The following is a 13761-nucleotide window of genomic DNA, read 5'->3' as shown; positions in this document are numbered from 1 at the left end:
AAGTTGCCAGTAACTCCTGTATTTTAGCAATTTTCTCAAAGATCAGCAAGAGGAAACATTCATACTTGGCAGGCAGCTTGATCAAATTACTAAGTAAGGAGAGGAAGGGCAATACACCTGAATATCAGTGAAGCATTTAATAGAGTTTCTAAATTCACATTTTTTGTTATTGAAAAAAACCAATCCACAGAAAGCACAGACAGAAATAAATGGAGGTCAGGGTTTCTTTGAATTGGAAAGTCAAACTGCATGAAGGAGGTCTGGAGAATGTCACAGTGAGCACCAGCAAGTTTGATTTCATACAGTCCTTAATAATTTGAAAAACTGGAATCAACAATGCCTGGTTTAAAGAACAGACAGCTGTAATGAACCAGGCAAATAGGACAGAAATCAAATGAGAACACACAAATAATTCAAGCTAGGTAGCAAATCATTCAAGCAAAGAAACATGCACAATACAGAGCTGAACTGGGAAGAAGATGTCTAGAAATCCATTATCCTGAAAAGCAGATGAAGTGCGGAGAAGAGCAATGCACCTCTATGTAGCTACATTAAAAAAGATGGTTGGGAAAAGAATGAGTTTGGCAGCACATTTTACTATCAAGTCATTGATGAAAAAGGTGAACACGCATGACATTAAATGTTATCAGCATGCATATGAAGAACTAACCCTAACCACATAGGCAGTCCTACAGACTTAATGGAGACAAGTTGTGCTTAACTACTCACAACACTGAAGGTATTAATGGCACCAGTGACATTGTACTCAGTCCCACAACTCCAATTTTTGTCAGCTTAGTATCAGAAATGTGTTTATATACAGATTATTTACACATATAACATATGTCAAAACAAAAAAGATCAAACTCATACTGCTGAAGTGGCAACAGTATAATGGTCAGCAAATGTTTTAAGTGTGAATGGTAAGGGTGAGGAAGAACAGTTATAGTGGCCAAAGGCAGAGCCATGGGAATAAGCAACACAAAACTTGGGGTAAGTGTCTGAAAAAGCTTGGCAATACTGCAACTGATTGTGCCAGAAGACAGTCTTACAGTGGATTTAGTGGATGTCTCATTGTTTAAATCCTTTAAAATCAAACCAGAGTACCTTGCTGTGTTCAAATCTCATTTCAGATTTCTAAGCTTGAAGAAAAACATAGTGGATCCAATTCTGCCCTCAGTTATACTCGGTCACCTACTTTGTGTAATTAAACAGTCACGTGGCCACAAACCAAACCATGCTTTCTTCAGCAACATGTTCTTGAAAAAGAAACATAAAACTTATTCTATAAGAATAGAACAAAAGTTATTGCTCTGCCATTGAGTGGGGATATATTGTAATAGAATACACAGAAATAAAATATAAACAGAGAATCATAATGTCTATACAAAATCCAATCTAAGTGCTTAACGAATGACAAGCAGCCGTCAAAGGAAAATGTGGAAAGGTGAACATGTTGTGCTCAAGTAGAGTACATAGAAGACCTTGTTCAGTATCAGTTAACCCATGAGGAAATATCACATGGCCAACGACACAGAGATCCACAGTACTTTGCAAAATAAGGATCATCAACCAAGTAAAGCAGAATTCAGTATTACTGAATCAGAAGTGCTTGTCATTCTAATGAAGCTATCATGTGGATTTTATCACCTGTACAAGTGCACAGAGAAAACTGACATTGGATACAAGTGGGGGCTTTTGGAGAGAAAATATTTGTAAACAGGAAATAACTTTTCTGATGGCTTTCAGAAGAGGTACTGTGGCTCAAGACACTTAGTTCACTTCAAGGAGAAAATATTTTCTATAAGCTTCTAGGCAAGCCATGCCAAATAACAAAACCCACATTACAATACAGAGCAATCACAATCAGAACTTTGAGACCATTCCAAGGACACTGCCATCTCAAAAAGGAAAGGAAGATGTATGTCACCTGAGAAGAAACAAAAGTTTCCAAATCTCATTTGGGTCTGTTGGCATAAGCCAACCATTTTAACAAGATCTTAAAGTCACTGTGCAATGTTTAGCATGCTCTTTATTTATTTTTTTACAGCTCACAATTTCTTTCAGCACTTTCCAAACACCCAAGAAAGAAGAGCTCTAGCTCATACCTGTGAAAGGTAGCTACTTTTCTGTAATAGTACTAGAAAAAGACACACATACAGGCAAGGAAGGTTTTAAACACTCAACATTTTCTCATCCTCAAAATATAAAAGTTGGAAACACATTTGTTTTAATGGGTATTGATCATCTAAATCTCCACAGCATTTTAAAAACCTCTACTGTAAGAAAGCATGGCCACTATTCTGAGATTCTGGTAAGCTCCTTGCATTGAGGAGCACAGTTCTTGGCCCCTGTTTACTGCAAAGCACTGTGTTATCAAGAAAACAGTGTATGTGTATATGTATATAAAGCATAAGCCTACAATAGTTGACAAACACAAATTTCCAGCATCTTGAATCAAGCATGTTTGTGTCAGAGTTCACATTTAACCAGATTCCTATATGAGGTAACCAGAAGTTTTTTACTGGTTAACATCCTCTTCTCAATCATAGATAGCAAGTTATGCAAACCAAAACAGTTTCTAAAACATTAGCAGACATACATATATATGTATATATGCATTTGGTAATTTTTAAGATGTGGGGGGAAATCCCAATCTGGTGCAGATCAGCAATCTTGGCTAAGACTCAAGGCTAAAGCAGAGTGATTAGCATCAACTCCAAGATGAATTGTAAAGAAATGCTACATCTCAAGTCAGCTGGAGAACCACATGTGACAGCAATCTATTCCTTGCCAGGCATTTCCTTTTCTGTCCCACTTTCCCCCCCCTTTAATCCTCTGTTCAAATTCAATTTTGTTTAAAATGGCTGGTCTCATTTGCGCAGAATTTACTGTTCCAGGTTCTCATCCAAGAAGGAATCTTGGTTACTAAAAACTCCAATGAAGCTACATCTCAATGATTTCACCTCATGTTGCAAGACAATGGGGAGCAACTCAGTGAAGTAAAAGATTTTCTTGGAGTGTCAAGGAACTCTGTCCTCAAGACACACTTTTCCACCACAGCTGCTGTTTACACGCAAATATACCTGCTGCTGTGGCCTTCAATTGAGGTCTGAAACATGTTGGACTGCATGATCCTGGAGGTCTCTTCCAACCTGCTTAATTCTATGATCCATGAGCTGTGTTAAGGCTCCTAGAACCTGAGCAGGTCTCATTCATTACATCTGGACAAACTATGCAAACACAATGAGATATACCCAGCAGACATCTTACATTTGGTATTTCTGAACACTTTCAGCCCAAATTGCAGTCATCTATGAAAAAGATTGTGGACAGAAAGTCTGTGGTGTTGCAGAGTTTTACAGATATGAAACTATTCTCTAGATGTTCTTGACTTCCAGCACAGATGTAGTAAGAAATTGTTTCTGACAGGATACAAGACGACCAATAGTTTAGATCCAATTAAAGCTATAAAAACATAAAACCACCTTCACACTAGTTCCTAGCTAGCAGTGAAATGAACATTTTACAACATGACAGATTTCTAAGACAGGCAGACAACTAGGTAAGTGGAAAGATTTTAAAACAGACAGATAAAAATACCACTAATCCCAGCCACACTACAGTTATTTCTGACAGGTTGAAAGAAGGCCACTGCTGGAATATGCCACTGTCTTCCCAAACCTCTGCAGAACACCCTGTGTAGAATGCCTCAGAGTGACCCTGGGAGATGTAATCATCTTAAATGTTGGCTTATTTCCAATTGTCATGTTGCATTAAAAGACATGCAGTAAATATGTACTTGTTTTTCCTATTAGGTGATACTTTACACAATAATACAGTAGCAAAAAAAGACTGTTGTGGAAGTGTAGTGGGGAGAGATAATGGTAGAGTGTGAGCATGCTATAGGAGGGAAAAAAATAGGAAAAGTCTTCATCGTGGCTACTATTTTTACTTCCAGAAACTCCTCCACTTGAAGAAAAGAATAATATTCAAGAGAAGTGGAAAAAACAAACAAAACAAAAACAAAAAAACACTGTGTGGCTCTGTGGAGACAGTTCACACAAACTAAAAAGGTATTTCAGTTCCTTTAAAGGGATTTCCTTATTCACTCTTTAAACTTGGTTCTTCTACTGTAGGCACGGCATTTGGCAATTTCTTTCATAAACAAATCGAGGTCTATCTGAATAACAATTGCTCTTTTTTCCCCACCCTCTCTTTACTATGTCTGGTAGGGTGAGTCAGAACCATATTGCTAGGAAACTCCTCTTTATTTCCAGCCTAAATTTATTCAAGGTCACATGATACATCTGTGTTCTTCTGCCAACATTATCCTCTAGTTTACCACTTCTTTCTGTCTCCCCAGTGTTTAACCCTGATGTATTTATAGGCAACCATCATATTCCAGATAAAGGATATTGTTAGATGATTACATCTGACATTATGAGTGAAACTTCTTCATATGGTCATTGTAGAGCACACACTCTAACTATGTTAAAAGCCCTGTTGTGACAGATACCATACATATCAAAAGACTTAGGGATCACTGCTAGCTCCCCAAGGCACAGAATGGCTGTCTATTTAGTTGAGGCAACCAAACGATAAGGTAAAAACCAAAAAGGCACACAAAATGCGACGGCCAAATGTCAGTGAGCTCACTTGTGGGAAAGCCAAGAAAATCACACTTTTCTGCCACCAGTTCTAGATGTCACCCACTGGATTACAGCAGTCTCCCTCTGTCCTCACAGCTGCAGAATATTACATTCGAAGCAGTCATAATGAAGAAGCAAACCTCACACTGTTTATTCAAAGTTTATCCACATTTGTATCCTTCAGCACTTGAGTCCATGCTGCTTTGTTTTCAGAAGTAAACTTCATCTGATATTCATCTTCAAATAATAAATACCTCCCAGGGTTCCATTAAAGAGAGTCAGACAGCAACAAGCACAAAGAAGTCGTTTGACTTTCAGAGTAAGTTTTCTATTTTTGGGCTCTGATAGTCTGAGGCTGAGGCAAACACAACTCAGGCAGGCAGAAGTGAAAAAAAAAAACAACATGTCTACATAACCCTTAAAATACAGTGCTGATGTAAGACTTCCTTTACTAATCTCTGAGCAAAAGCTCCAGCAGAAGGGAATGATGCAGCCCCTATGTGTATTCTGAAACCTCTACTCATGCTTGCTCTACAGTCCTGTCACCCCAGGTTCTGTAATATTTCTGCAGTGGTACGACAGAGTTTAAGTCTGCCTCTAGGGTTTGAGTCTGGGGTCTATCAGCTACTCTATCAGGTTTCCAAGTGGTTGGATTAGAGTTACAGATATGGTCAGCTTCTATATTTGTTAGCACAAATTTAGCCTGACTCACATTATCACTATATTATGAAGCTCTGAAGATACAAATTCCATAATAAGTCTGTATTATACATTCAGCAGAGTTACACTGATATCAATGGAGTTATTCCTGATACCAGATAACAGTCCAGAAATGTGCTTCTACAAATTTTGTCCTTCTTTCAAAGTATCCCTACTACACACAGAAGATCAGAAAACTTGCCCTCCCTGGAACACTAAATGCATTTCTGGTATTTTCACTAATTCTCATGCCAACAGCAAAACCTAACTCTGTACATAAGCACATGGGTCTCAGCTATAAGCCAGTCTCTATGCTTATGCAACCAAGGGATAAAAGGTAAAACAATTTGATTTTTTACCAAGCCAGATATTGATGTCTTTGTTCACTGTTGCAAAATCTACTAGTCCACATCCACTGATTCATTTTGTTATCAAGTTGTTAAAGCTGGAACGACGAAGCACTTCACTTATCAATCAGATGCAAAAATCCTCATAACTGAGGATTTTCCATTTAAAAATACTTTTATAAAGACCTTTAGTCTTTTACTTGAGAATCAAAGTCTGAAATTAATTTTAGTTTGACTAATTGCTAAATCTGAGCAAGTAAAAAGAAAATACTGTTCATTACACAAACATATTTCAAAACCTCATTCTGGTAAGTGTAGCATCCATTAATTTATTTTTGATGATGTATTATTCATATTAACAGTTGCTGCATATAGATATTTTAAAGTAAATTTTAAAAGGATTTCTGGCAGGCTACCTAACTTAGCACTTGCTGCTGACAACACAGAATAGGCTACAACCTTTGTGTAGCTTATAAATTTTAAAGAACAATAAATTGTTACTGGGATGTATTGCTCTGTTGTTTTTTAAGAATGAGAAACAATGCTGAGAGCTCTTCTCTTTTGCAACTGGAATGCTGGAAAGCACTGAAAACCCCCCAAAGTCAGTGGCTTTTTCTTTTCTAAGTATTTAATCTCCGCTATTACAGTTAGGAGGATGAAGGATTTATCTTTTCTATCAATGTATCTATTTATCATCATTGATCATTCTATTGTCATAGAATCTAACATAAATTCTATGATTTTGTAATAACACCTACAAATGTTTCAGTGCCAGAAAATATCACCATTTGCCTGAATGATTTATAGAGGAAAATTTAAGCTTTAAATATTATGAGGTATGTCTTAAAAGTGTGGACATGTTTGAAAGGCACTTGTTTTTACCACTAAAATCTGTTGCCTAGGAAATGACCCCCTTCTGCCATCGAAAAGCTCCAATGTGTAATTATTCTTAAGCAGTTAATAAAAGGTGAATTTAATGTGGTGAGATTAATTTTTTTAAAACGTGTTGATGTTTAAAGGAGGAAAAAAGACATTTGTGCTGATGTGAATGCTGCCTGGTGTTAAGGCTGCCACGAAAAAAAGTACACGTAGTAAATGCTGTATAAAATTAATCTAGTGTTAATTGCTTAAACTATTTTATTACCCAAGAAAAGCCCAGAGCAACAATTATCAATAAATGTGCACTAGCAAAACAGAATACCTGAATTCTAAGACAATAGTGGAACCAGCTCCTCTAGAGTTCCTCTAGATCCACGTTTAACTGAAACTGACATACAGCATTTCCAAATAGGTACAACTACACGTGCATTGGCCAAGGAAAATCTCCAAAGCATTTTCAGACTTTATTTTTTATAACTTATACTACAGCCCAGACCATCTCTTTCAACAAAAAAAACAACTCCAAAAAGAATGTCTAATAATAACTTAACCCTTGTCTTGCTCCAATCATCACGAGTGGGAGGAGGCAATTTTATCGTTGTTTTTTCACATCTATTTTCCCTTGCAGGCCTTGGTACAGCTGTTCTTGCATGCTTAGAGTCTTTAAGAGACACCAAAGAATCTCAGATAGCCAAGACTATCACTCAGTGGTTTTCAAAAGACAATATGATTTGAGCTCTCAAAGCTCCATAGCCTTTTCCAACTTAGAAACTTTCACAATTTGCATCATTAAATCAGGAAAGACCAGCATGTTTCTGCAGAACTTGCACCAATTTCATGTGGTAAATGTCATAACTGCAGAAACCCAGACTACTGCTCCCAGGATCCTTGACACTGCCAGAAGAAACACCTGAAATTCAGCATCAATCACCCATCTCCCCTCAATAATGTAATGAGATCCTGAACAACTGACTTTTACAGAAGTCTTTTTGGAAAAAATAAAAGGCAATAAGGAAATTCCCAATCGATTCCCTGGCAAGGGAATATATTTAGGGAATATATTTAGCAGTTATGTCAGCCACCCAGTGCAAGTGATTTACAGCCTGAAATCACCAAAGTACAAGATGCTCTTTAAGCAGGCCTCACAGCCCCCCAGTGTGCTTTTGCTGACAGCAAGAGAGTGCTTAGCAGTACCAGGAACTTCCTTCTGTTTCCACCTGATAAGGAAGCATGCTATACATATTGCATTAATCTCCTTCACTGGATGACACAAAGCGTTAATCACAACAGCTTGCTTCAATCACAATAAAATGTTTCTCCAGATGCTAAACCTATGTAGATGTCAAGCCCGTGTATCTGCTGATGTTGCAAGAGCTTCATTGCATCCCAGCAATACAATACCAAAAAAATATGTCACTGATGAGCAGCATTCAAGGCAGGCAGACTTTTAACTCAACGCTCTGCAACTTAAGGTCCTTGTCCACTAAGAACAATGGCATTTGATTTTACCAGGTACCTGAAGAGTCACGTTGTAATAGTTTAAAATATTATAGACAGCCCTTGCTACTGTGTTCAAAGTACTGTAGGTCAGCTGCAACAGGTGCAAAAACAGGCTGTAACGGTGATCAGAGAGGTAGAGATGTCAAAGGTGTTTTGACCAGTGCTGTCTAAGTTGAGAGACATGCCAATAATTCTCTAGAAATTAATTATCCCTGAGGGAAGAATTAAAAGTCAATATTGTTGTGCACTGGATGTTCAGATAATGAATACAGGTAGATGGGAAATTAGAAGGCAAGTGAAGGTCTACAACTGTCCAAACAAGGCACTGGAAGCAAAGAGTCAGGCTGCTATACAAAGGCACAGAGTTTCTGCTTTATTAATTTGCATTTAAGATTTCAAGAAGAAAATAAATCCTAATTCTATTTACCAGAAAATTCTATTTTCAAATCATGTGATTTTATTTGCTAAGAACCCCATGCATCACACTTTCAGAAGTTGCTCAGATACCTGTGTTCATGGTTCTGGATGGTTTCTGCTCAGAAATTTCACTTCAACAACCTTGGGAATTGAGCTTCAATAAAGAAATAATACAGTGCTCCAGGGAATGGAGCACAAGAGGTTTTCATATTATGTACTCTCTTCCCGCACCACACACACTCAAGCAAATGCCAGGACACTGTGCATGCTGCACCCATGAAATCGTACTCCCTCGGCATAAATGCTTTCAGCAAATGCTTTTAATCCTTGTGCACTGCAGTCATTCAGTTTAATTTTGCATCTGAACACGTCTGCTACTGTGCATGGGAATTAAAGAATAAAGGCCTCGGGGCCTTACGGAACACCTGAAAGATAAGGATATTTGCCACTAACTTTGTTTCAGGCTTTTGCAAAAGTAATTCTCCCTGCTAGTTTAAACAGGGACTATACAGACCTTAAAGATCAATTTAAACTGAAGAGATCAGCTTCTTTGATGAGGAGGCTGAACATGAATATCTTTATTTCAGAAGAACATCTGAGGATTGGATATACTTAAAAGAAATAATTAAACACAGAAATAACTACAGAAACAAATATGAAATTGGACCAATCTTCACCATTTATCTGTACTTGTCCCTAAACTCTCTGCAATCTGATGTCATAAAAATGAAACAAGATAACGAATGGAGCTGCTCAGAAAAGCAGCTTATAGAAACAAAATACCTGTGTCTAGATGTGTGCACAAACACACACAAACTGAATAACGGCAAGTGTTCAAACTCTAATGCAACCTGAGGAAAAAGGATTTAACTGGAACAAGGGCTGCCCATTTATACCACCTAATTCTTGCAAAGAAGTCTATAAAATTCCTACCACTACAAAGTACTTCAAAGCATGCATTACTCACAATAAGTGCTTAATCACAACCTTTACATTTCTTTATGATATTTTCTACTGTTCTGGACCCATATCAGTGATTTACTTCAAAGGAGTCATGTTTCATTGCCAAGACAGAACAAATACATAAACCTTGTTGTCAGATCTTCTGGCTTGCTTCTTGAACCAAAACTCTTCAGAACAGGTCCAAAAGTCCAATTATTTAGTTGCACTGGTCTGGCACAACAGGATGAAGTCATCCTTAAGCCACCTGTATGTCCATTTTCCATCCTGCTATAATCCTCTCACATGAACCTCTGGTTCCTGTGCCTTGCTATGTTAATCCCCTCTTCTCTATGCTGCATTTCTGGGTTTTGGTGTTGTTTAGCTGGGACCTCTTCCAGTTCACTTTGAAATGTGGGGTATAAAGCAGCACATAGACAACAACTCTAATCCCACCTCTCTTCATGAATCTACTGGGTCCTGCTCTCTTGAGTACTATGCTGGATGAAGGTTTCTTCAACCTTCCTACCTATTTTAACTGCTGGTCTGGGTGCTCTAATGTTTTTGCCTGCTCTTACTGACAGGACTGGAGTCAGGCCAAACAGGTACTTTTATCCTTGTGTCTCAACTGGCTTTGGCCCTGACAAGTAAGGGGACATAAGCAATGCCACCACTAGAACTATAATGGAATAGCTGAACAGCAGAGATGGGACACTGAAGGCCAATAAGTTTACCGGTGTATAACAATGGACCACATCTATCTGGTCTGAATATCCACAGGTCTACTGAAAATAACATGGGCTCAGTGGCCCAAGTAAGTATAGTTCCAGGGGCAGGGAAGGTATCACTGAAATGTGTCCTTTCAGTTTGCCACCCCTGTAGTCCAGCCTCTAAGAGTCCCTTCAGGCAGCAGAGAGCCTGAGTGACAATCCCTTTTACAAAACGTCACATTAAAAGGTTAAATCATTATTTTGAATATGCACTGCTGTATTTTGGCGACATTTTAAAGACATGCAGCATTTGTTTGCAATTATTCTGTGAGTGTAGGATTGAGTGCACACCTACACTTAATATACAGTGAACTGCATTCCCAACTCGAAGCAGATGTACAGAAAACACCATGTCCCCATGTCCTTCCTCATTAGCCACTTCCTGTAATTCTAAGCTTGAGATTTGCACTGGAGCATAAGGAATTAACTCCCTATGACCTGCCTTTCCCTTGACAAAGTCAGCATTTTCTGTGAGGTCTGTTTCTGTAAGAGCAATATAAATTGTATTCAGGAAGAGAGACCTACAAAGGAGCAAACATCTGCATAAAATTCATGTATCAGTGTCCATCAGGATAAGCTGGAGGTGTCCCACAAGTCCTGCTTGGAGGGTGCTAGCAAACATAACCACAACACTGCTCTTTACAAGGTTTGTTTCATGCTTCCTCCTCAGAGGGGATTTAACTCTCTTAGCACACCAGGACACCTCTTTCTAATAAATCCTTTATCTGGCTTATATGGAGTGCCAATATTTGGGTAGTAAGAATGATCTTTAAGGTACCAGACTTTTCTGCTGCTGATATGAAATAAGGTAAGCGCAGAGCAATATAGTAATATTTGCACGGATGAGAAGAGGTCACAAAGCATTTTCATCTACTCATGCAGTATTCCCTCTGAATGCATAAGGCATGATAAATAAGCAGAATTTAACCATCTATCAAAACGTCTGGAAGCTCTAAATAATAGTAGATCTTATGAGAAAAATTAGAAGAGTGTTGCCTTTTGACAATATTGATCATGGCTTTGAGGGCCACAGGCTTTTTCTAGGACGACATCTAAGTCAGAAGAATGCTTCAGGGAGAGGGGCAAGAGTGCCTTCAGTTAACCTGTGGACAATTAGGAGAGATGCTTTTGTGTTTCCTCTGGATCTAAAGATCTCTGGACGAAAATATTTTTTTCATATTAGATCTGGTTTTTTTCAGGATATTCCCATGCCTCTAAATTTCTAAGGTATAAACACATTAAAAGCTGGGATAATCATTAGGATTTGTGGATTAGAATAAACCAGGGTGCAGACACAAAAATCAATGCTATTTTAAGATCTGTCATTGTAGCAAAAGTCTGCAGAGATTTGAGCAGGAGTTCTCTTGCTGGTTTTGGCGAAATGCCCAGTTAAGCCCTGACAACACTTGAGATTTTCAAAAGGGAAATTTTCTTTGATTACAGCACGAAACACTCTCAGCTACTCTCAGATCTGACTTTGTGTGGCACTTTATCGGAAAGCAGAGGGCCAGACCTATTACTATTAAATGACAGAACTATCATCATCTTACTTTTATCATCACTGCCTTTTTCTTTAGTTTCGTATTTCCAGCACTGGTAAATAGTTGTGACGCTAAGGTTTCTGTGAACGTTACAGACCAGAGCAACTCTACTGAACTATCGATTCCATGTACTGAAATGTAAATACTGAAACCAGCCCCATCCTTCCTAAATTGATCCCAGCTAGACGCATTCATAAATGCACCACACGATGTCTCACAGGCTTGTATGATCCAAAAGCAGACAGTTAGAAATGCAATTTGATTCTGAACCAAATTCTGCTTTAGCATGCGCTGTAAGGGTAATTGAGCCATTGATTCAAATCAGAAACTGAGTACAGCAAAAACATAAAACCACTGACCTTTCTTTGCTAGATTGCTGTTGGGCTCATACTTCTCAATCAGAACTTGAACTTGTTCTTGCTTTAAGGGTGGATAAAGGATTTCATTTAATCGTGGATCACGTTGCTTTAAATTTATAAATTCCATCATCTGATCAACAGTAAGGTATGGTTTGCTCTTGGCACCGCTAGAGAAAAATTAAAGCAAGGCCATTAAAACATATTTCCTTCAAATCTTGTTCAATATTCTGTAACTTCCCAGGCAAACCAAAATGAGATTCAAACTATCATACAACAAAAACATTGTCCCACTGGGTCTGCAGACTAATTTACTTTGCCAGCATGCAATGACAAACATTCCTTGTCTAACATCTAGGAGTGAGACTTTTCAGATGCATTCAGCACTAATGACATCAATGGGAAGAGTTAGAGCAATGCTAAAAGGTTTTCATTCATCTTATTTCCTGGAACGTAGCAATTTAAAAACATAAAAGAGAAAACAACGTGGAATTCAATCCTGAGCTTGCCACAAACACTCTGCTGGCATTGTTGGACCTACGATTTGCTGTGTAACAGCAGCCCTCTTTCATTATCCTAGCATTGGCTTTAGTTGTTTTTCAAATAAACCTGCTACAAAATGCTAGGCACTATGCGAGGAGATGTCTACTTAGAATTAGCAAGAAGAGCAGAGTTTGGGTACAATTTGTATCCAGATGGGAGATCCAGGAAGCTTCTCAGCCAAGTGACGTGCTCAGTGTTGTCTAGAACACCCAATACTGGCCTACTTCTGCTCTGTGACAGGGCAATGGGAAGTTTATCCACAGGTTCAATGGGTGCAAACTAGGGCAAGGTCACATTCCTCTGAAATCTCAGCCTTAAGAGGAAATAAGCACAAGAAGAGTATGTGAGCACTCTCGCTTTGAAAAGACAAGCTCACTAATTGCTTTAGTGATCTTGGGATGTATTTTGGAAATCACTTCACTTTCATATTGCTTCATGTTCTGAGTCCATTGATCAGGCCCTGATAAAACTGGGAAATTCAATGGCTTGCTGCAAGGGGTAGAAGTAACACACGTTTATAGCTTGTAACTGAATGTATAAGATCAGTTGTAGCTGGCTGCTTACGTAATTTCACAGTCTGAATTCATGAATCCTACAAGTTTTTGTAAGTTTTCAGCTCCTAATTAAGCATTTGGGGGTGATTATACATATTCTCATGTCTACTGCATGTTGATACTGCTTATTACTTTTCTTCCTTTCATGGAAGCCCAAACTATCCCAAACCACCTAGAGAAACAAGATCTGACAGTTCTGCTTCTCTAGGAACAAATTACTTTAAAACTCACCATTAGAAATGGAGACAAAATCTTGGGAGAGATGGAACCCTTGATCCAAGGTTAAATAACAGCCCTGCTTAACACTGAAATCTGTTCTTGGCAATCGATGAATGCTGCTCCAGTCTAAATAACCTACTTTTCCATCCTCAGCTCAGAAAATCAGTGAAAAGGAGAGGGGAAAAAAAGGGGGAAAAAGTGTCTTTTCTTACAATTCAGAAAAGATGTGGTCGATCTCAGGCCGGGGGCAGAGGTTGTTTAAGAACACCCTGTACACGTCTGGCGTGAAGTCATCTTGAGGGATTGAATCATTCTGTGAAATGGGGAAGACAATAGTGAAAGAGT

At 38.4% G+C, this 13761-nt stretch overlaps 1 protein-coding gene across 3 annotated transcripts in view; it reads right to left on the bottom strand.

Annotated features, from left to right (window-relative positions):
- Positions 1–13761, bottom strand: part of PLCB1 (phospholipase C beta 1) — a 434017-nt gene that overhangs the window by 143662 nt on the left and 276594 nt on the right. For all 3 annotated transcript variants that reach the window (XR_010302819.1, XM_064146106.1, XM_064146104.1), the window contains exons 8-9: positions 13629–13729; positions 12104–12270 (exon numbers count right to left, since the gene is read on the bottom strand). Coding sequence is in view for 2 of the 3 variants with exons in the window: in XM_064146106.1 (XP_064002176.1) it covers positions 12104–12270; positions 13629–13729 (268 nt within the window). In the remaining variant the exon portion in view is untranslated. The remainder of the gene's footprint in view (positions 1–12103; positions 12271–13628; positions 13730–13761) is intronic.

This window comes from Pogoniulus pusillus, chromosome 7, assembly GCF_015220805.1.
Source record: "Pogoniulus pusillus isolate bPogPus1 chromosome 7, bPogPus1.pri, whole genome shotgun sequence".
Lineage (NCBI taxonomy): Eukaryota > Metazoa > Chordata > Aves > Piciformes > Lybiidae > Pogoniulus > Pogoniulus pusillus.
Note: the sequence above shows the minus strand (reverse complement) of the source record. Positions and strands in the feature narration are given on the sequence as shown.